This window comes from Phyllostomus hastatus, unplaced genomic scaffold, assembly GCF_019186645.2.
Source record: "Phyllostomus hastatus isolate PE091 unplaced genomic scaffold, TTU_PhHast_1.1 phas_contig_80, whole genome shotgun sequence".
NCBI lineage: Eukaryota > Metazoa > Chordata > Mammalia > Chiroptera > Phyllostomidae > Phyllostomus > Phyllostomus hastatus.
Genome location: NW_025333960.1, coordinates 2,832,681 through 2,856,052, shown reverse-complemented (window position 1 = coordinate 2,856,052; position 23,372 = coordinate 2,832,681). Strand labels below are relative to the sequence as shown.

Genomic DNA, 23,372 nt, shown 5'->3' with positions numbered 1-23,372 from the left:
CATAAAAGCAGGAATGGATCAATGCAACAGAATAGAGAACCCAGGAAAAAAACCCACAGCTTTATAGCCAATTAATATTTGACAAACGAGGTGAGAACATTCAGTTGGGTAAAGATAGTCTATTCCACACATAGTGTTAGGAAAATTGGTCAGATACATGCAAAAAAAAAAAAGAAAAAAGAAACTAGACAACTTTCTTAAACCATGTAAAAAAATAAACTCAAAATGGATTAAAGGCTTAAATTAAGACTCAAAATTATAAAACTCCTAGAAGAAAACATAGTGAGTAAAAACTCTGACATTTCTCTTAGCACTGTTTTTTTCTGGTACCCGTATTTTTCGGCCTATAAGACAGACACCCCAAATTTAGGAGGAAAGTGGAGGTGCATCTTATAGTCTGAGTGTAGCTTACCTGGCTTGCTGGGGGCAGTGGTGGTGGAGTGGGGTGGAATAGGTCATTAAATATTTTACCACATTTTTTGCTTGAAATTTTTTTCTCCTATTTTCCTCCTCTAAAACCTGTGTGTCTTACGGTCCGGTGTGTCTTATAGTCCTAAAAATACAGGAAAATCTCCTTGGGCAAGGGGGAAAAAGAAAAACAAATGGGACTCATCAAACTAAAAAGCTTTTGCACAGCAAAGAAACTATCAACAAAATGAAAAGACAACCTACTGAATGGGAGAAGATATTTGCCAGTGATACATCTGATAAGGAGTTAATATCCAAAATTTCTGAAGAGCTCATACAACTCAACACCAACACCCCTACAAACAATCCAGTTAAAGAATGGAGACACTTCTCCAAAGAGGATGTGTAGATGGCCAACAGACATGTGAAAAGACATTCAATGTCACTAATCATCAGAGAAATGCAAATTAAAACCACAATGAAGATACCATTGCACACCTGTCAGAATGACTATCATTGATAAATCAACAAATAACAAGTGTTGGAGGAGGTGTAGAGACGAGAACCCTTGTGTACTGTTGGTGGGAATGCAGACTGGTGCAGCCACTGTGGAAAACAGGATGGAATTTCCTAAAAAAATTAAAAATGAAACTGTCCTATGACCCAATAGCATATATCCTAAGAAACCCCAAAACCTAATTCAAAAGAATACAGGGTGGGTCAAAAGTAGGTTTGTAAGTATTTATATGCAAAATAACACTATAGTTAATAAATAATAATGCAAGCATAAACTCTGTTTTGCGTACCAACAACTGTAAACCTACTTTTGCCCCACCCTATTATGCATCCCTATGTTCATTACTGAATTATTTACAACAGGCAAAATATGGAAGCAACCCAAGTGCCCATCAATAAACAAGTGGATAAAAAAGTTTTGGTACACATATACAATGGAATATTACTAGGCCATAAAAATGAATGAAATTTTAACATTTGCAACAGCACTGATGGAGCTAGATGGTATTATACTAAGTGAAATAAATCAGAGAAAGACAAATGTTATATGATCTCACTTACATGTGGAATCTAAAGAATGAAATAAGTGAACAAACAAAATTGAAACAGACTCATATATAATATATACAGAGAACAGACTGATGTTAGCAAGAGGGAAGGGTAGTAAAAAAGTTGAAAGGATTAAGTACAAATTGGTAGTTACAAAATAGTCATGGGGATGTAAAGTTCAGTGTAGGGAATATAGTCAATGATATTGTAATAACTATCTAATGGGCCAGGTGAGTACTAGAAATATCTTGGTGAAGTATATGATTGTCTGACTACTGTACTTAATACCTGAAACTATCAGTAGTATAAAATAATGTCAAATGTAAACTGTAATTTTTAAAAAAGAATCTCAACATGGCAAAACAATGCTGGGCACATTGGAGGAAAAGCAGTTAGGTAGGTGGTGGTCCTTGAATGCTTTGCATACCCTCCATCCAGGCCTGTTTGTTTTGATAATTGCACCTGGATTTTGTTTGGGGGAACCATTCCCCCATGCCACCCCCCTGGCTCTGGAGAGCTTCCTGACTCCTGACCACCAAGTGTCAGATTGTAGCCCCTGGCCACCATGACTGGTTTGAAGCAGCCATCTGATCCTGCCCACTTCATGAGGCTCCATTCTGGGAATTTCCGTGGACCTATTGGCAAAGAAACACCTGTAGCTGCCAAGGCCACCATATGCAGAGACCTGCATGGGTGAACCAAGGTAGTGACCAGCAGAGCCCATGATGACCATGCAGCCATGCCCAACTGCTGCTCACCTGAGCCAGTGTAGGCCCCATTGGAGCATAAGCCCAGTTGAGTTTCTGTTTCCTGCAACCAACAGCACCTAATTGGTGAGGGCAGGGGTGGCTGGAAAATGGGCTAGGCTGGTGGAGATGGCCATGGTGGGCCCAGCAACTTTCTCTCCAGAGTGCTGGCCCCTGAGCTGAACCCCTCTCCTCCTGTTTTAGAGCAACATGCCAAAGGTTTGGATTGTGGGGATAGCTCTGGGCCCTGGATGGGCTCCTCAATCCTCTCTATACCTAGGAGCCAGAGTGGGCTTCTAGAGTGCAACAATGTCTGTGGCTTGCTGCTGTGTCCACAGCAGCTGCATGTGGGCTGAGGCTGATAGCACCATCCCAGAGGTGTGTGGGAGGAGAAGCCAAGATGACTCATAGCACTTCATACTCATAGCCAGGAAGCCCAGGGCAAGTCCCCACCAAATATCAAAGAACCCCCAGGGAACACCTGCTCCATGCCTGTCCCCAGTGTATATGCACGTATGTGCACATAACATGGGATTAGGGGTGGAGGTGTTCTGTGTGTTGAAGGAATTCTTGGAGGGTCTCTACCTCCTCTCCTCTCCCAGATCCTTTCAGCCACACAGAGCTGGGTAGGGTGGGGCAGGTGAAGGCTGGTGAGTAAGAACACCTCCACATCCTTGGGGCAGGAGGTGATAGGAGTGGAGAAGGTGAGACATGGTTCTGACATGGGGGGCAAGGCACAGGCAGGAGTCAGGGTGATCCTAGCTTTGAGCCCAGTAGCCGGGGATCAGTGGGCATGCCACAAGGGTTTTGGGTACCCAGTACACCCTCTGCTTCCTCCCCTGGCCTCCTGCTTACCCATCAGTGGTGGGGGCCCACTGTTGGAGGAAAGAAGGCACCCTTGAATCTACTTTTGTTCAAAGCTCTGAATCAATAGCATGCAGAAGTGGCCCTGGGAGCTGCTCCTGTGGTGAGAACCTCCTCTCAAACCCCAATCAGAGTCATTCCTAGAAATTGTTCCATGCCATCCAAGGATCCCCATGCCCTCCTGACCTGCTTGGCCAACAGGAGAAAAAGCACAGAGAAAATACAGAGAGAAAGGTTCAACCTGTCCCACTAACTCTTTTACCCCCATGATGCCTGGTACAAATCTAGCTGAGCTTCTGCCTCTCTAACTGCACAGGGGCGACCTCCGTGGATGGCAGTGTCAGGAAACGGGGGCGGGGGGGCGCGCACGTACAGCCAGGCACTCAGACTCATGCAGGTGAAGAGCTCCTAGCTAAATTCAGGTCAGGTGCTCCTGGGTTCAATGGAGCTCCAGAGAGCAGGTACTGCTGCACTGGGCTCATTGGAGCAACAGTTATTAATTATTTTCTCTTCAACAAACTGCCTGTTGGGCTCTTCTCCCCATGTTCCTATTGGATTGTTGTCTTTTACTCACTGCTTCTTGGGAGCTCCTTCTATATCATGAATATGCATATTTGGAAAAAATGTGTTGCAAATATCTTTTCCTAAATCCTCGCTTTTCTGGCCATTTCCTTTTTATAACTCTCAATGAACTCTAATTTTTAATGAACAAAAAAAAACCAATTGTAAGGTAGTCAAATTGACTTACGTTTTCCTTTATTTATTTATTTTTGATGTTTTGTTGAAGAAATCATCCCTAGCCCACAGTCATAAGGATAATCTGCTCTGTTGTCTTCTAAAAGTCTTGTGGTTTTCTTAATGGAGCTTGGGCCTATGGCTCTCCTGGAATTGATGGTGTGTGTGACGTTCCAGTGTTACATAATCAAATTTTCATCTTGGAAAGACTTGCCTTTGCTGTGTGGGGAGTAGACAGAATGGTGATATGAGCAGGAGCAGGGGACAGAGTGGGGATGGAGGGAAGTGGTATAATCTGGTGTAATGTTTGCAAAGAGAATCCATAGGGCTCAGGGATGCAGGTGCCCTGGGGAAGGGAAAGGTGTTCAGGACACTGCAGTTCCTGGTTGGGCAACTGTAGGACAAGATGGTGCCGTGTTAACTATGAGCAGGCTGCCACCCAGAGCCTAGCAACCCTCTTAAGCCATTTCAGGAGACAGTGAAGATAGAGGGCTGGATCCCAATAGAGTGGCCCTGGCTCTTGGGGACTGTTGAGCCAGAGTGAGAAGGGCCTTAAGCAGTGCCTGCCTTAGTGGCTCCACAGAAGATAGGTTAGCGAGGAGCAGACAGAGTGGTGGGAATAGCCCTGGTGCCAACATAGGGAACAGGGTTGAACATTTCCTCAGGCCCACTGTAGTGCTCAAATTCATACCTCCTTACCGCATCTCTCAGACAGGTCTCCAACTCCTTCTCAGAGGTGAGGAAAGCAGGGCTTGGAAACAGATAGGACTTGTTGCCTATTAACTAACCGCCCCAGAATCCACATCCAGGTGGTATGGCTCAGAAGTCCACGAGGAACAAAGGTGCTTGCATCTGGCTGGCTGGTTTATAAGCGTGCATTGTAGCAGAGAGGCTGAGTTGAGATCACAGATTATGGAGCTAGACTGCCAGGGGTAGCCTCTCCACTCTGCCACCCTACAGCCAGGGAACTTGGGCAAATCCCTTCTCCTCTCCTGCCTCAGTTTACTCATCTCTTAAAAGTAGCAGAGTCCTATATGGATTCAGTGCTAGATTAGTGCTTGTTCAATGAAATACTAAGTAGGACTTTAGAAAAAGATGCTCACCCTCACTCAGGGATATGCAAATTAAATCCACAATAAAAAATCAGTGAAAGTCACCAGATAGACAACAACTCCAGAACAACAGTACCAAGTGTGGGTGAAGATGGGGCATGCTGGTATTACCAGTGGAAATGGGGTTGTCGCAGTGTTGTGAGAAAAACATTTTTGGGGACCCACATAGGAGGGTGAGGTCTGCTGGCAAAATTTATTTGGGTGGAAATAGAAGACTACCCCCAGGTTCTAAGTACTTCATCTCTATTCATCCCACTGTGAACAAAATCCAGTCTGGTCTTCATCTAGCCCAGTACAAAAAAAGTCAAGGCCCAAAAGTCATGTGCCATGCCTAAGTTTAGTATAGTTTAATCTCTGTTTGTTGTCATTCAGTTAGCATAGTCTGTTCCTGGCTGCACTCTGGCTGGCACTGTGCCTAGGTTTGTGCTGTCTGCTGTTGGCCCCAGGCAGCTGTTAGGGCCACATAGCTGCTATGGAGAGAGAACACCTAAATAAACGAATGAACAGGGCTTGAGTTACCCAGAGAGCACATGTGTTGGGAGGGAGAGAGGAAGGGAGGGGGAAAGAGAGAGAGACTGATTTTTTGTTAAACTGGGATTATATCAGATTATATCATCTTGGCCTTGGGAGGGACTGGGACCTCCTTCAAACTAACCAATAAACTTCCCAATCTTTCGCAGGCTGGCACTAGGTCCTCCCCTTAACCAATCCATTTTCTACAACTATTCCTTTTCTCAGACTAGACAGACAGGACTTTATGGCCACCATCTCAGCTTCTATTGTGCATGCCTCAAAGTGGAAGCACCTCCCCCTTATCATCTTGGCTTCTACTGGGCATGTGCCCAGCAGAGGAATTTCCTTTTTATTGTTTATTTCTTCCCCATGTAGTCTGGGGGAGGGGAGATGGATGGCTGTATCCTGGGAAGAGAGAAAAATTCGTCCTTCCTACCTACACAGGGGAGGGAGAGGCGCTAATCCTCTTGGGGGAACAATGCTGCAATCCCCTAGGGAGCCCATGAATGCGGCAACTTCCCAGCTAAACAGGCCCAGTGTCCAATTCAGCTCCCTCACCCACGAGGCTGAACAGTGTCAGATTCCCTTTGCTTCTTTCCTTTACTAACATCTAGCTACCTATGCTAACACTGGGGCCTTCCCAGAGTGCTGCAGGACTGCAGACCCAGCTATCACTTGGACAAACTGTTTTGGGTTATCCACTAAAGCTAAATGTACACACACCTGGTGACCTAACAGTCCACCCCAGGGTCTAACTGCTGCCAAGAGACTACAAAGATATGTCCAAAGCAACTCACTGCACAGTAGCTCTAAACCAGGGGCACTGGCCCATCAACAGAAGGGATGACTAGTACCACATGCCAGAACATTACAAAGCAGAGCGAACAAACTGCCCATTAGCAACCCCACCAGTTATGGGTCTTCACATCCAGCAGATCGGATTTCTGTGATGTTCCACAACAAGCACAGCAAAGCAGCAGGCTACACTGAAATACACAAAGAAAACCAAGGGAAGGATTAACCCTGAAATAGGATAGCGGCTGCTGCTCCAAGGGAGCAAGAGGAACGAGGGGGTAGGGAACCGTTGGCCAATCTAAGTTCCTTACCTGAGACTACAACCATTTTCTCCTCTGTGGGGATGACAGTCAGCTTCTTACACAGCATGAGCGTGGAGGTACTCTGCTGCTCTCACCTATGCAGCTCGCCTACCCATCAGGAGGTTTGTTTGCTGGTCCTTGAGGTTTAAGGCGCTCCTGCACCTGGCCTCACCTTGCCTGGGGCGTTCTGCTAGGAGGCCTCCCTGCGCCCACGTCTTTGGGCGGCTCTCGGAATATGCAGGCCACAGGGAAAGCACCGTCACGGGTGACTGCATCTGTCCTCCTGCTGGGCAGCCCCAGCATTCCCCCCGTCCACCCGGCCGCGGTCCAGGGCAGCCCGGGTTCCCATTCCGCCACCCCCACCCCCCTCCACCTCAGGACTGAACTTTCCTCCAGGGTCGCGTCCGCATCAATGAATATGCAGCAGGGAGGAGAGTAGCGTGGGTCTTGCAGTTCCACGGGCAGAAGGCGCCGTTTTGCTCACTAGAGAGGTTACCCATTCCACCCAGCAGTTGGCGGTCACCGAATCCAAGAGCTGAGGACTTACAGCGCCAAAGGATCCTGGATAGGGCGCTTTCCCTCCTGGGGCCTCCATTTACGTTTCTATGAACGGAGTTTGTGCTTCTAGCCCCTGGAGAGGCTCGGGACAGCCGGGACGGGGGGGGGGCACCTGTGGACATCCCGCCGCTACCCCCGAGCAGAGCCATTTAAAGCCGGTAGCTGCATCGCCCTTTGAAAGCACATGATGGGACAAGGAGGGCGCGCTGCGCGGGAGAGAGCGCCATCTGGAGGTTGCTGCGGGCCCGCCCCGGTGCCGGCCCCGCCCCTCCAGTCCTGTCAGCCCAGCCCCCGGCCTCCGGCCGCGCAGGCGCGCCACACCGCGCTCCGCGGGAGGCGAGATCGAGGCTGGTCCGCAGCCGCTCGGGGCTGAGCGCCCCATTCATGCTGGGCAGTGGCTACGCAGCCACGCAACGGAGCCCTACGGCTGTGGCCTCGGCCTGCGCTGCTTGGGCGGCCCCGCGGCTGAGCAGGCGGCGGCAGCGGTGGGATGCGGTGATGGCCATCGGCGGGACATGCCCGTGGGCAGCTGGTGAGTAGGGGCGCAACTTTCCCCTTGGCGGGGAGAGGGGCTGGCGGGGGTCCCAAGCGAGGGTGCGTCGGGTGGGAGACGCCCTCTGGCCCGCGGCAGCGATCTCTGGAGGACGCGGGCGTGCGACCAGGCGGGCAGGGAGTGTGCGTGGGGTACTGCGGCGCGCGTGTCCGCGTGCCCCTGCGGCTGCGGCCCGACTCCCTAGTGTGTCCGGGCGCGGCCGCGGTGCCGGCGCTGAGCTAGTCCTGTATCGGTTCGGCCAGGGTCGACCCGGCCCAAGGCCTTGCGCCATTGGCCTCCTCGCCGGCCGGGCTCGGCCTGCTGAGCACCGCGGGGCAGCGCTCTGTGCGGCGCTGAGAGGCTAGGGCCGGCGCTGCCCTCTCCTCAAAGGCTGGAAAGAAAGTTTGCCGCTGCCCCGCAGGGAGGGCCCTGCGGGTGCCCAGGCCGCACCGGTAGATTGGACCACAGGTCGGACCTCTGCCGGCAGGGCCGGGCCGGGGCGGGGGCGGGGCTGTGCAGGCCCCGGCAGGGCCGCGGGAGCTGGAGAAGGGAGTGTGGGGCTGCGCCCACTGTCGCCCCTCAGGGCTCTAGGGTGGAAGCTGGAACAGCTTCATCCAGACCCTCCGCGTCCCCGTCCCCACTCCTCCTGGGGTGGGGTGCGGGGAGATGGGCGCTGAGTCCGTGCGCCCGCCCGCCCACGGGGCCGCACACCCGGGCTAGGAGGGGGCGGTGCGGGTGCCTCCTGGGCGGTCGACCCGCTAGCTTGGGCCTCCTCGGACTCCCCTTCGTAAGGCCTCTCCAGGGTCAGTCTGCTTTCCTCGGAGGCTCCCAATTGCTTCCTGGAGAGTCTGGGCCTGGTGTGCACCGTGGCTGGAGGCGGCATGGCTGATTTCAGATTGCCTCCAGGAAGGGGGAGCGGGGCTTCCAGGGAGTCTCCTGCCTGCTGTGAAATCGAAAGTGCAGCCTGGGAAAGGGGTGGCGGGGCGGGGGGAGGCGAGAGGGACCCGTTGACTGCTTAGAGCCTGGAGCTGCCATTGCTGTTCTCTGGGGTGCGGGGGCCACGCCCCTTGAAAGAAAGGGGTGTGTGTGTTGTGGGTGCTGAGGCCCGTGCCTCTGGTCCCTGAGCCTGGGCTTCCGTACCTTCTTCCCTGCTGAGGCCAGTTTTCTGGGTCTGGTTAGAGACTAGGGGGGTGGGTTAGGGTGGGGTTCAGCCTTTGCCCTTCTGGCCCCTGTGGGAGCACCCTCCAGGTGTCCTCGGTTCCCTGCTGGCTTTAGAATATGCAGGAGAGACCAGGTTTTGTACCAGGAAGCCAAGACTCTGTCCAGCCCTGAGGAGCACCCAGTTGCAATGCCAGAGGCAGACCATTCTGCTCCAGGGTCAGGCTGCAAGTCAGCCTGGGAGGGTGGTACAGAGAAGCCCAGCAAGGGCATGTCAGGTAGGGGACAGCATGGATGGAAGTCTGGTAAGCCCCTTTGTGGTTGAGGTATGTGCCTGGGACTGGGGGGACAAATGAGGTGCCATGGACAAAGCAGACAGCCCTTGCTGGCCTCCTGTGGCCCTGAGGTGGTTTGTGTATTTTGATATCCCAGGAAGGTTCCCTGTGTCTAAAACTGGCCAGGAGAAGAGGGCATCAATTCCAGGGAAGGCCAAGTGAAGGCACTTTTCCTGAGAAACAGGACTGCAATGGTGGGAGAATGGGCCATCTTGGGACCACCTTCTGAGGCCTTTGTTGGGGGAGGTAAGGTGATAGGTAGCTCTCTGTCCTGGTTGATAATGGTATACCACTGGGCAGGATAGCAGTATCTTCTCAGGCTTCCCATGCCCCAACCTGTCCAAGCCCCAGCAAGATCCCAAGCCAGAAATATGGAACTTGGGCTCTCTCTGAGTGAGTGAGTGAGGGTCTTTATTTCTCAGGGTGAATAAGAGTAGTGGGGAGAGGCTGTCTGGGAGGACAGAGGACATTGCTCACTCCATACTCTGCTGCACAACTGAGCCCATCCTGTGCAGGAGTGGAGCCTACTGTACCAGGTCTGTCAGCCTCTGTCCTGGCCTTTCTGTCCCTTGCCTCACCCCCAGTTGGTACATCCAACACCAGTTCAGCTTCTCCTTCCCCAGTTTGGCTCTGACTGGGCCCTAGCATAGCCTGCTTTCCATGCCAGGAAGCTGCAGTCATTTTCACTGTTCCCTCTGCATGGTCCAGGAGGTTCCACCCCAGGCCTTTGCTCTTGCTGTCTGTTACCCAGGGTGCCTCCTCCCCCACCAGCTCCTGTGGGCTTAGTCTTTCTAGAACAGGTGAATAGGCTCCCTGGGGGAGCTTCCCCAGACCACAGGGGCTGATTCTGGTCCTTCCCAGCCCCTCTCAGCCACAGAGCACACCATGTGTGTTGCTCCCCTTCCCTAGCCCAGCAAGGCCCTCCCCAGCACCCTGGCATGAATGCGTTTTTTGGAATGAATGCATTTTTTCCCTGGGCAGGTCAGAGGTATGTGGGAGTCCAGCAAGCCTGGCCGTCCAAGTCTCTGTAAGAGTGTAGGAATCAGTCCCTGTCCTGCCAGGACTAGCTGGGTGACCTTGAATCTACCTGAGCCCTGGGCACCCTATTTCTAAGGTAGGGGAAATGACCCAGACATGTTTGCTGGCCCTTGTGAGATGGTGGGCTTGAGGAACCCACCCTGGGTTCCCGATCCCCCTTTTCCTGGCAGGCAGTCCCATTCCCTAGGCCTGCCCCTCCCCTCTCCTCCCCTTGGCCTGCCCCTCCCTGCCCCTCCCCCACAGCCTCTGTTGTGGGGGAAGAAGAGTGGTAGGCCCAGAGTTTGGATGGTGGCTTCTTCAACTGGATCCCTCTGTTTAATATAAAAAGTAGGGCCCATAATTGCATTAAGACGTGTATAATTATCCTGGAGGAGGGGAGAGCCCAGCCCCTGGTAATTGCAGGTCTGCTTTGAACTGATAAACGGTGAGTGATTCATGTTTTCTTTGGTGTTCACATGCACTCAGCTTTTAGCCCAGGCCCTGCTGCCACTGTGAGGAGCCTTTTCTCTGTGCTCCTTTGGGCTCCTGAGCTGGGGTTAGGGTGTGGGGATTTGGGGGCCTCCTCTCCTGGCTGCCAGCAGAGGTCCCTGGTGGCTGTAGTTTTGGGGGCTAAGTCTAGGCAGAGATGCTCAAGGAAAGGCAGCTGAGATAGCCTGCTGGGAGGGTCCTGCAAGGCAGCACAACCTGGTTTTCTTGCTGGTAGAATCCTGGCTAATGCCTCTTGTTTCTTGAGCCTCAGTTTCTCTGTCTGAGGAGTGAGTATGGCATTCACTGGACAGAAGGTGTGTGGGAAGTGAGAACAAAGTGAGAAAGCAGGTCCTGCTCTGTTTGGACCTACTCTTTTATTCATCCATTCATCCATTCATTCATTATAAGTGTTGGCTCCTGGGGTCAGCTTTGGAGATACAGAGGCAAACCACAGAGCTTGGCCCTTCTCTGAGGGAGCTGTCAGTCTAGTGGGAGGAGCATCTGGGAGTAACAATGCCATTAGCAGGTTTTGTGCTGCAAATTCAAACTGGGTAACTGGTTGTGAGGGAGCAGCTGCTACCTTCAGGTAGCAACAGATCAGGGGGACAGCTGAAACTGAGCAGGGGTGTGGGGGCAGGGGAGGGAAGAGCACTCCAGAAGAGGGGACAGCAAGTCCAAGGGTCCAGGAGAAGGCGGACATGGAGGCCCAGAGACTGCTGGGCCTTGTCTAGGAGCCACCTACCCTGTGCCCATCTTCCAACCTTGGCAGAAGGTCTTTTTGGCAGAAGGTCCTGTAGGCCTCAGCTTCCCCACCTGTAAAATGGGGCTGTCGGTCTATATTAGGAGCATTGTCTGGGAGTAAAGGATGTGTGCAGCTCCTGCCAGCACCTACCTGCAGTTGGGGATCAGCATCTCTGGGTTCAGTTTCCAGCCAGGAGTTGGGTGAGAGGCCCCAGTATATCTGGCAGAGCCAGGTCCTTGCTGGCATGGAGAGGCTACCCCTGCTGATGGCACCTTGCAGGAGTGCCCTGCCCTGATCTTTCCCCTTTTACCCATGAGAGGGAAGCTGTTGTCCTCCCCATTTTATAAATGGGAAAACTGAGGTTGGGAAAGAGGAGTGATCTCTCTTCAGGGTTGCATGGCTACAGTGACAGAGTCTGGGTTAACCCAGTACCTGACTGTCAGCCTCTGGGCTGGGAGGAGATGAGATTTTTCCAGAGCAAAGGGAGCTGTGACAGGATTTGCGGGGGGCTAGTGACCTTGGCTCGGACTACTATGTGGAGACTGGGCTATAGGTGGGCATGAGAGGCAGTGCTGAGTTCATCCAGGTGGGAGAGGGATAGGCAGATTGGGGGAGGTCTAGGGGGCAAGTGTGATCTGGGGATCAAGGGTTAGGGTCATGGGCATTCTTGGGGCCTGTTGGAGGGTGGATGGTGCTGGGAGCGTGATGAGGTAGGGAAGAGTGGCAGGTGAAGGTGAGCCTGGGGGCTGGAGGTTGAGGGGAGAGGGCTACTGCTGAGGGGTGGGGTTCAGGGAGTCCCTGTTCCCCTTTCTCTTTGGAGAAATTTCTCTTTCTTTGGAGTTGGGTTGAGGATTTCAAAGGGGAACTCAGAGGCAGTTGACTAGGAAACCTGGGAGTGGTCAGAGCATGGGGCAAGGGGTGAGGGGACAGGTTGGGGGCACCCTTTGGCTGGGGCTGGGGATGTTAGGTGGGAGATGCACACAACTTGGCTTCTGTATCAGTCTCAGAGTAAAGGGGCTCGAGGTCCAGCAAGGGGCTGGCCCTAGGGCCAAGGTGATCCATATTGCCCTCTGCCCACATTGAGAGTTGCTGCCCATATGCCCTCATCTGCTGTGGGGGTAGTGTCTGTGAGTAGGATTGTCCAGTGCCTGCAAAGGAGCATGTGTCCCCAGAGCCTAGGACAGAGGCTGTCACCTGCCGTGGGAGCTTAGAGTTTGGGGGGCTTGCTCCTAGGACATGGGGAGGCTCTGAGTCAGGTGATGGCATCCAGTCTAGACTCCAGATCTTCTCTCTTGCCTTGTTCCTGGGTCTATTACTCTGTTCCACCCAGCCAGCAATGGCAGGCCTAGGCATTCATGATCCATGTCTGTTGGCTAGACAAGTGTCCTGTGCTATGTCTTGGATCACAGGCTTGGTCTTGGTGACTCCTGGTGTACTGCTTGCTGTTTGCAGGGCTTTAGGCTAGGAAGGTGTCCTCTCTGTACCTCTGGTTTCTCCAGGGTTAGATTGTGGAGCGTGGGATGTCCCAACCTGGACAGGCAGGCCAGAGAGCTCAGGAGATGGCATGTGGGTGTGTCTTCCCTCTTGGGGGTGAAGCCCTGCCCACACTCACACCCTCTTTTGCTGTCTTCCCCACAGGGATGAAGCTCCTGGCCCTGTAATGCACATCTCTGGAGGACCTGAGCGCCGAGGCCTGAGGCCCGGGCCTGCCATGCCACTGCTACGTCTGAGCCTGTGGCTGCTCCTGATGCTGTTGCTGTTGCTGGGGGTTATTCGGGCAGTGGCGGGTGCCACTAGGGCAGGCAGGGGTCTGCAGCCTGTTTTCCGCACCTTCTCAGCCAGCGACTGGGGCCTTACCCACCTAGTGGTCCATGAGCAGACAGGTGAGGTGTATGTAGGTGCGGTGAACCGCATCTTCAAGTTGTCGGGGAACCTGACACTGCTGCGGGCTCATGTGACAGGCCCTGTGGAGGACAATGAGAAGTGTTACCCACCACCCAGTGTGCAATCATGCCCACATGGCCTGGGCAGCACTGACAATGTCAACAAGTTGCTGCTTTTGGACTATGCTGCTAACCGCCTGCTAGCCTGTGGCAGTGCCTCCCAGGGCATCTGCCAGTTCCTGCGGCTGGATGACCTCTTTAAGCTGGGTGAACCGCACCACCGCAAAGAGCACTACCTGTCCAGTGTGCGTGAGGCTGGCAGCATGGCAGGTGTGCTCATTGCTGGACCGCCAGGCCAGGCCCAGGCCAAGCTCTTCGTGGGTACACCCATTGATGGCAAGTCTGAATACTTCCCCACTCTGTCCAGCCGCCGACTCATGGCCAATGAGGAGGACGCGGACATGTTCAGCTTTGTGTACCAGGATGAGTTTGTGTCATCGCAGCTCAAGATCCCTTCGGACACACTGTCCAAGTTCCCAGCCTTCGACATCTACTATGTGTACAGCTTCCGCAGTGAGCAGTTTGTGTACTACCTAACTCTGCAGCTGGACACACAGCTGACCTCTCCTGATGCTGCTGGCGAGCATTTCTTCACCTCCAAGATTGTGCGGCTGTGTGTTGATGACCCCAAGTTTTACTCGTATGTTGAGTTCCCCATTGGCTGTGAGCAGGCGGGGGTGGAGTACCGCCTGGTGCAGGATGCCTACCTGAGCAGGCCTGGCAGTGCTCTGGCCCACCGGCTGGGCCTGGCTGATGATGAGGATGTGCTCTTCACTGTGTTCGCTCAGGGCCAGAAGAACCGTGTGAAGCCGCCTAAGGAATCAGTGCTTTGCCTGTTTACACTCAGAGCCATCAAGGAGAAGATCAAGGAGCGTATCCAGTCTTGCTACCGTGGTGAGGGCAAGCTCTCACTGCCCTGGCTGCTCAATAAGGAGCTGGGCTGCATCAATTCGGTGAGTGTACACCTCACATCCTTGGGTGATGCTGTTCTGTCCTGCCAGCCTCACCCACTTGGCAGCCTTTGCTCCCTATGACTTCATTCTTTGAAACAATAGCAGTACTGACCATATGTCCATGTGGAACTTGCCCTGTGCCAGGTGCTGCTGCTTGCCCATTGTCTCCTAGAGGCTTGCAGCACCACAGGGGCTTGCCACTTGGTGTTGGCCTCAGAGCCAGCTTGCAGGTGTGTACTATCCTCTTCCTTTAGTAGGGGGGGTGAGGGAATAGTATCATGTCCACCAGTCCACAAGCCCCTGTTGGACAAAGAATTGACCAGGTGCTTGGCAGTATTTTGGGTACTTGCTGGCTCTAGCTAGTCTCCATTTTACAGATGTGGTCTCTGAGACTCAGATAGGTGACTTGCTTAGGGTCACATAACTAGTCAGTAAGAGGCAGAGCTGGGGCCAGACCAGGGTCAGGTGGGTGCCAGACACTGTCTGCTCCACAGTCCCCTGTCAAGAGGCTCTATTCACCCTTGTCTTGGGCACCTGGCGATGTGCCTGCCCTCTGGGTCTCTTTGCCCTCACCTGGAAGTTCACCTGGCAGCGTAATCAGACAACACTAGCCCTGACATTGGGGCTGCCTGAGCACATGTGTGCTGTGAGCTCAGTAGCTGGCAGCCATAGCTCCTGTCTTGAGGTCCTGATGGGGCTTGCCTGGGGCCAGTGCTTTTTCGTTTAGCCAGGTAGTAGCATCCACTGTTTTTCAGAGGAAGGCACCAGGCTTAGTGGGGAACTTGTTCAGGGTTGCGAGTATTAAGAGCTGAGAATTCACCCATGTTGGGGACATCCAAGACAGACTTCAGCCCTACTACTCCTACTACCCAGGACTTGTTAGGAGGCTAGGGAAAACCCACTTAGGTCTCAGTGTTCCCATCTCTATACTGAGAGTGACACTGGTTTGTGTCTAGGGCAGGTAGGACAACAAAGGTCCACTTCTCCTGTCCAGTGGGGCCTCATGACAGGGCTATTTCCACATTGAGTCCCAGGTGCACTAGGCAGATGCATTGTCCATCCTCTTTTTGGCCTTTCAGGGAAGATGTTTTATCTCCATGTATGGATGGAGAAACTCAGGCTTGGAGAGGCAGCTTCTGCTGAGGTCACACTGTGTGATTGGCATTCCTTGTGCCCAAGGCCAGGTCTGCCCCTTCCTTGGGCATTGTTCCCGCTTCTTCCTCACATCCTCTTCACTCTTCCTCATGGTCTTCCCCAGCCAGGTCACTATCTTCGGGCCCCTCCAGGACCCTGGCCCAGCCCTGACCTTATTTTTCTATCTGTCTGCCCACTTTTGGCTCCTAGTCCTGGTGACCCTACCTCTTTGGTGACCTCTCCCCCTGCAAACCTTAGACCCTGAGCCTGTGACTGGGGTCATCCACCTAGAACCTGCCTCTTTCATCTTGTTCTTTCTCCCTCTTGTGGTAGAGCAGCAGCCCCCATATTCCCTATCTCCTAGCTTCTCTGGAACTTCATCCTCAGTCACCTCCTGAGATGGGGCCCTTCCCTTCTCCTTTTAGGTTTGACCCTTGTCTCCTGTCTTGAATAAACCATTTAAGACAGGATATGTGTCTCCCATCCCCCACCCACAGCTATCCCTTGCCTCTGTGTAGCTGTCACTGGTGCAGTGGGCCTGGCCTCCTGGTTGGCTGCTCCCTGGCCTTTCCCAGGCTGTCTCCTTCTTTAATTTTCCCGTTCCAAAATTGGATGTGGGGTCTGTGTGTAGTGTGCATGTGAGACATGGGTCTAGCTCTGGGCCTGTATAGGCCCTCGGGCAGCCTCGAGGAGCCTGGGTTGCTCCATCTGTGGAGTTGGTTCAGGAGTCCCTCATCCTTCAGATCTGTATGGGTAGTGCCCCAGGCCATATAAGTTCTGTGTGGCCATGTGCTTGCCTCTGAAGACCCTCTGTGGGCACTTTCAGTTAGAACTGGCTGGTCCTGGCTTCCAGGCCCTGCTCTTAGGGAGAAGGTGTTTGGGACAGGCTGGGCAGCCCAGAGACTCACCTCTACCCTCCCATAGCCCCTACAGATCGACGATGACTTCTGCGGACAGGACTTCAACCAGCCCCTGGGGGGCACGATTACTATTGAGGGCATGCCCCTGTTTGTGGACAAGGAGGATGGTCTGACCGCCGTGGCTGCTTATGACTACCGGGGCCACACTGTGGTGTTCACCGGCACGCGAAATGGCCACATCCGAAAGGTCAGGCCTGGGGATGGGGGTGGTATGATGGGGTGGATGGAGCTATGGGTAGGAGATAGCATTGCTCTTGGACATGGAGTCCAGATCTGGTATATGAAGAGGTGGGGGCACCACCCCTATGCTAGGTTCAGTGACCATGGGGGCTTGGGTGAGGAGTAAAAGGTGGGTCACGGTGCCTCAGTGGGCCCCTGCCTGTCTTCCCTTGCTCCTCCTGGGTGTCTCTTTTGCATCTGACACTATAAAGACACTGGCTGGGCAGGTCAGGGTTTGTGAGGGGTCTGGCTCTCTATCCTGCCATCCTCCTGTGGCCTAGAGATGCTGGCCCTACTCTCTGGGGACTCATGGTAACTTTGAAAGTCTGTGTGTGGGCGGTAGGGGCAGGTATGCCTGCCTGGGTTCCCTCTTTTCCTGGTGATCCAGTGTCTGATGAGGTAATCTTGTGCTGTGAGGGAGACCCACCCCCCCTTTGAGGAGGCAGCAAGGCCAAGGGCAGAGCAAGGGTGGTGCCCTTTACCTCCATCTACCAGTGGCTAATATGAGTAGAATGTGGTAACTGACTGCAGAGTGACAGGGACCAGCTTTAAGATCATCCCCTGGGCTTCTCAGGATAAGAACTGGGGGTTCTGTGGGATAAGACCTATCTGGTGATTCCAGGTTTCCTTCTTACCAGCAAGTGTTGGTCTGAGCAAAGCTGTTATGGAACAGGGCTGAGAGGGCTTCCTGGAGGAGCAGGTGGAGTAAGCCACCTTGTGGATCAGGCTGACTTGATGGGTGGGGGACCAGACCAGGGTAGGGCTAGCCTGCTGTGGAAGTTCTCAGGGTGACTGTAGGGTGGGGGTGCCCTAGAGGGTCTGTGCAGGAGTGGAGCCTGGTGGGTGAAATAAAAGCTGTCCTGAGGACTAGTGCTGACACAGCTTCCTATGCACCCGTGGGTGGAGGCTGGGCTTGCCTGTGCTCTCAGCTGCCGTGTGGGTTATATAGGAGAGGTCTCCCCATGTCTGCCTGGTGAGTACCTTGGGAATTATGTCCTACCCACTTGCAGACTCTGTGAGTTCTGAGAAGGGACACCACCTCCTCTCCACAGGTTTGGGCTGGGGTAGCCCTGGGGCCTAGCTCCTGACAAGACCAACTTGTGATGGTATGGGTTTCTGCTCACAGTAACTGTGAGGCTGAGTGCCTGCATAACTTCTGCTACTGAGGGTATGGGGCAGGCCAGTGCAGACTCTGTCAGTCACCATCTATGCAAGCCCCTGTGCCCTCAGAACCAGTCCTCCTGTGTGACCCACCTCACACCCCCAGCCTTGATATTGGGGGTACTGCTTGCAACCTAAGTGTGGAGCCCTTTTCCTTCCCAGGTATGAGGCCCCAACTCAGCATGCATTCCTTCTTCCTGCCCCAGGGAGGACACATGGGCCTGGGAGAGCAGCAGAGAAGGCCCTCTGAGCCTCTTCAGGGTGTGTTGTGCAGGTTGTACCTGGTAGAGGCCAGAGGCAGGTACATGGAAGTAGAGGTGGGGATCTCTTGGACTCATTGCACAGGGTATCCCAGAGCCTGTTACCCAGCAAGAGGTTGGATTCCCTGGGCCTAGGAAAGCCTCTTCCAATCTGTCAATGGTTGATAGCTGGCAGCAGGCCATCCTGCAAGGCAGGGAGAACAGGTTACTCCAGCCCTATTCTCCCCCTCCCCAAATCCTTCTTACTCCCCTGCTCCAGGGCATCTTCTGGGTGAAATCTGGGTGGGAGCTTTTGAGTCCAGTTAGTCCTGCTCTCCTGCCTCCCTACCCACTTCCACAGAGGGAAAACTGAGACCTAGCATGTGGATTGTGGAGTTTGACTAAGGCCCATCAATAAGAGGCTTCATTGGGCATGGAGCAGCCAAAACCAGAAGTCCCCTTCCTCATTTCCTCAACCTTCCCCCTCCCCCCACCCACCATACCTGTCTTAAAGAGCCCCATTCTGGGTACCATCTCTTTCCACCCCTGGAATCATCGGTTGAACACCATGCACTGCGTGTGAGTGGACAGTGCCCTTTCTGGGTGTGGGGTCAGCCATGCCCAGGTGCTGCTGGCCTGGTGGTGGATTGTCCACCACCAGCTCTTTGAGTTGGATTCTGTTGCATTGGTTTTGGCTCTCCCATAGAAGCGTGCCCGGCCTCAACCCTAGACCTGACACCTGTACTCCTTCCATCCAAATGTGCCTGCCTGAGTAGAGGGCATTTCAGGGGGTTGTCACATTGTTGTTCACTCCTGTCTTGTACATATGGCTGAGCATAGTGTGGTCTCAGCTCTCCTCCTCACCAGCTGTGTGATCTAGAGCTGACCAGTCCAGCTTCTCTGAGCCATGGTTTCCCTGAGTACAGCCTGAGAAAGGAGTGAAGATGTGCAGGCAGACCGGGAGCCTGATGTGCTTCGGTTCCCCACTTAGTACATGCATTGAGTGTTGTGTGCTGGCATCTCACAGAGTTCTCACAGCAACCCTGTCATCCCCTTGACAAGTGGGGAAACTGAGGCATGTAGGCAGAAGTAGCTAATGTCCAGGGTTACTGGCTCCAGGGTCCTTGCTTCTGACTGTAGCCTCTCACCCTTTTGTATGGGTCCCTGGAGGACAGGAAATGGGGACCCCTACTTCAGTTACCTTCTCCCTCCCTGAGTAAGCCTAAGGCAGACCTCTTTTTTCCCTACTGCCTGGGACTGAACAGCTCAAGGGACCATGAGTGGCCCTCAGGGTAGAGTCCTCCAAATGTTATATAAAATTATAGCTGACTAATACCTGCCAACTTCAGCTGGTAAAGGCTGACTGGGGGTGCCCCCTGACTCCCTGGCTCTTCCTGGCCCTGCCTGCCACCTGCTTCTCCCCGCCCCAACATAGGCAGCTTGTCCTCCACAGCCGACATGCCCCCAGAACCCCAGCCCTGCATATAGCCCATCCCACCCCCAACCCTTCCTGTTGCCTCCGGAGACCCCCTGGGCCCTGTAGGAGTTGCCAAGGGCAGCCGCCGGTTTGAGTACCTGTGGTGGGTGAGGAGGGAACAGGCCCTGGACTCCTGCTAGTGGACATCCACTCTCCCCAGCCCAGTGGCTTCTCTGACTCTCCCTTTCTGCAAAGCAAAGGTGGAAACAGTCCCTGCCCTGTGGGCCTGGTGAGGGGTGCCCTGGTGCTAGCCCTGCGTAGGTTCTGTCCCTGCTGCAGGGCCGAGGGGCTTGGTTGAGGAATATAGTGTTGTCCTTAGTACAGCCCTGCCTTCCCTGGTGGCTGTGGGCCCTGTCTGCTCATATCTGTATTTTGTGTGAGATCTCTTGATTGTTAAGCTTTGGCAACAGAGAAGGCATCGTGAATCAACCCAAGCTTGCTGTGAGCCATGAGTTTGTGTCCTAGGGATACAGACCATGACACTATGGGCCCCCAGAGTACTGGGCCTTGGGGTGGGGCCCAAGACAGCTATCTAGCTGGGTGCTGGGGCTGCACCTGTCCCTCAATGAAGCCCCTTCCTCTCAGGTCCTGAGTTTCCTTCCCTCCACAGTGAGTGGGTCCTGCCTCCCTGGGACTGTTGGGTGGCCCATGGGTATGCTGATATTCTTTTCCTCTGTGATGATCCTTCTGTGAAGGAGAGAATGAGGGCTGTGGCTATAGTGCTTGTCCCCCCAGAACCTGGGCTAAGCTGGCCAGGCTGCTGTCCCTGTGCTCGCAGCTTCACACCTGGAGCTACCTGTTCTTACCTTCCCCTCAGGCATCACTGCTTTGCCTGTGGTTGCTGCTCTGGACCTGGGCTCCTAGGGACAGGGGAAGGTCTCTGAAAGCTTCCATCTGAATGCATCTTTCCATGCCCCTTGTACCACCTTTCCCCTGACAGGATTCTGAAATTCAGACATCCTGAAAGTCCAGTGGTGCTTTCAAGATCTATGTGGAACAGTTGGCAGCAAGTTCCTGCATCTGGGCTAGCCATTGTGGGCCTCTTCTCATTCTCTGTGCCAGGTCTCCCTCCCTTGGGCTGAAAGCCTGTTTGGTGCATCCATCAGGGATTCCTGTTCCCCAAAGCCTAGGTCTGTGCAGGAGGCAGGTTGGGGAGCCTTGTAAGGCTAAGGGCAGGGATACTGGCCCCAAGAGAGATGCTGGGCAGGACTGGGTCTTAGACCCACAATCTCTCAGCTTGCTGTGCCACCTTCTGATCTTCCTGTGGCCCTGTGGATCTGTATCCTGTGTGTCTGCAAGGTGGTGTTGATCTCTAGCAGCTTGTCTTCCAGAGGCCCACAGGAGCTCCATGGGGTAGCCTGCACTGTTGGCTTCTGTGGACCTGAAGGCATTCTTATGTTGAACTGTGAGCCCTGCGCACATGCACATGGCTGCCTGTAGTATGTGGCCGTTTTGTGACTGGTGTCCACTCTGAAGGTTGATGTATCCACAGGACAGTGCTGTGGGTGGGCAGCCTCAAAAGTGTCACATGAGAGCACACTGGGCACCTTGTCCCCTTGAAACCTGTAGTCACTCCCCTTCTCTAAGAATTACTATACTGTCTGATCTCCATCCTCCCTGGAACTGTGTTGTTGGTTTGGGGACTTTTGTGGCTTGAGCCACACAGCACATCTTCTTTTGTCTTCCTTTGCTCAGCACTCTTTGTGGGACTCTCCCGTACTGTGTGGGCTGGTTCTGTGTTGTGGTGGTGTGTACTCCACACATATGTGCATGATGTTTTGCTCTGGGGGAGCTGCATGTGTTCTACGTGGGTTTGTGGCAGCAGTGCTGCTTTGTGAGTTTCTATGCACACATGGCTTATGGGCACAACTTGTGTGAGCACAGAGCTGAACTTCTGTTGGGTTTCTACCTGGGAGAGGGGCTGCCAGACCTGTTTTTGTGTTTTTTTTGTCCTAAATCTCCAGGTATTTCCAGGACTAGGTGGGGACATGTGGTAGTGCCTAGTAGGGTGGCTGGTCAGCATGCAGTTATGCTCATGATAGGCTACTGGTCCCGGTTATGTTCATTTCCCTAGGGATTGTTGGTAAGGAGTGGAGTGGTCTTGGATGTCTGTTTCATGTCTTTGCTGTTGTGCCTGTGGGCCCCACAGGTGTACTACTCCTGCCCACCAAGGACAATAGTTGCTAGAACCTTTGAGTGGCATTCTCTGGTATCCTGCGGATGTCTGTGTGCTCTGTTCTTTGTGGTTCTCCTGGGTGCAACTGACCATGGTGCACTGAGCCAAAAGGGCAGAGACTTCTCATTCAACGTGTGGGTCTGTCTAGTGCCATCCCAGCCCCTTATCCCAGAGCCCATGCCACATGTTAGCCAGAGAAGTTGCCCACAGACATCAACAGAGGGTTCTGTCATGGGCCTAGTACTCCAAGCCCTCCTTTTTGTAGGGTCTGGCTAATCAGGCCTTAGCCCTGGGAGGAGCATGTGGGTACTTTTGATAAGTACGACCATTGCAAATGCAGGCTAGCAGTGTCCTCGCTGTGCTCAGTATTTAGCATGTCCAGACTCAGGGCCATCCTTGTGGGGACAGCTTTATGAAGGCCCAAGGTTAGTGCTTATAGTGAGCAGTTCCTCTCCTCCATGGCAGATAGAGCCCTGCCTTCCAGGATGTCCTCTTGTGGGTCAGTGTGTAGGAGTCCCTGGCAGCACAGTGAGATGAGTTCAAAGGCTGGAACAGTCCAGGGGATTGGGGAGTCTGCTAGGAAAGGTGTCTGAAGGGATGGAACAGCATGATCAAAGCTCAGGGGTGCATGCCCTAGTGCATGGTGGGAATTGAGGGGGGCCTGAGGAAGAAGAGATGTCATCTGGTGCCTAGGCCATCCCTTATTCTGCATGTGGTGGGCAATTTACTGATGACTCTGCAGTAGTTAGCATTGAGGCAGGGTGATGTCCCATAGGCTTCTGGGAGAGGCTTTGGAGGGCTGGCCTAGGTGGGAGCAGGGAGCCAGAGGATTGTGGTGGCTTCGAGAATGTGGAAGGAGCTTGTTTCTACCTGGTCATGCTGGGGACCCAGTGGGTAGGGATAGTGTGGGTGATATGGGTCTGTGAAGGACCAGCTCCGTGGGGCTCTGGAATCATAAATGGGAGGGTGGGCAGCAAATGGCTTTTGGGTTTGAGGTGACATCAGGCTAGATGGTCACTGCTGTCTGCCACAGCATCCTTGGTTGCAGCAGGTGCTAAATTTCAGGCTGCAATTGGGCACCCTGGCCACATCCCAGCCAAGGACAGTCCCAGACAATGACATGTGATGGAGGACAATGCAGTCTACACTGCTTCGTGGCCTAGCTTTGTGCAGCCTCCACAGCAGTGGCAGATTCTCCAAAAGAGCTTTGCACCTCCGCTCTATGGCAGGGTTGAACCTTGAGTCTCCACGCAGCTTCCAGCAGCCTGGCCTCCCCAACTTTGGGAACCTTGAGCTTCTCACTCAGTTGGCAGATGAGACTGAGGGGTCATGAAGGACCACTGCTTCTGTTGGTTAGTTCCTGTTCTTACATGTCTGTGAGTTGCAGGTAGGAAAGATAAGATTCCTGGGACCTTCCCCCAACACACCTTGCCAGGTAATAAGTCTGGCCCAGTTATAGCCATTGGGGCCTCTTGGAAATCATGTTTTAATAGGAAATGGCTAGTTGCTTTTCCACCATCAAATTCTTCCTGGCCTTTCTGAGAATGGTCCCAGGAAGGGGCCTAGAACCTGACCCCCACCAGAGGAAGGGGGAATCCTGTGGCAGTCCATGAGGGGATAAACAAAAGTCTAGGAGCTGGGTCTATCCAAACCTCAGCCATTTGTCCCTGACTGGGAAAATGAAATCTGCCACTTGGCAAATCCTTCCAGAAAAGGGTGGTAGAGGCTCCTTCACCTTGTGCAGCCCCTCCCATGACCACCCTGTCTAATGGGGCTTGG

At 53.5% G+C, this 23,372-nt stretch overlaps 1 protein-coding gene across 1 annotated transcript in view; it reads left to right on the top strand.

The window, feature by feature from the left end:
• The first annotated feature begins 7,434 nt into the window (after window positions 1–7,434).
• The window catches only part of PLXNA1 (plexin A1), a 53,612-nt gene continuing 37,674 nt past the window's right edge, over window positions 7,435–23,372 (top strand). The window contains exons 1-3 of the mRNA XM_045849678.1: window positions 7,435–7,630; window positions 13,010–14,267; window positions 16,326–16,508. Of these exons, the coding sequence (XP_045705634.1) occupies window positions 7,614–7,630; window positions 13,010–14,267; window positions 16,326–16,508 (1,458 nt within the window). The 5' untranslated portion in view covers window positions 7,435–7,613. The remainder of the gene's footprint in view (window positions 7,631–13,009; window positions 14,268–16,325; window positions 16,509–23,372) is intronic.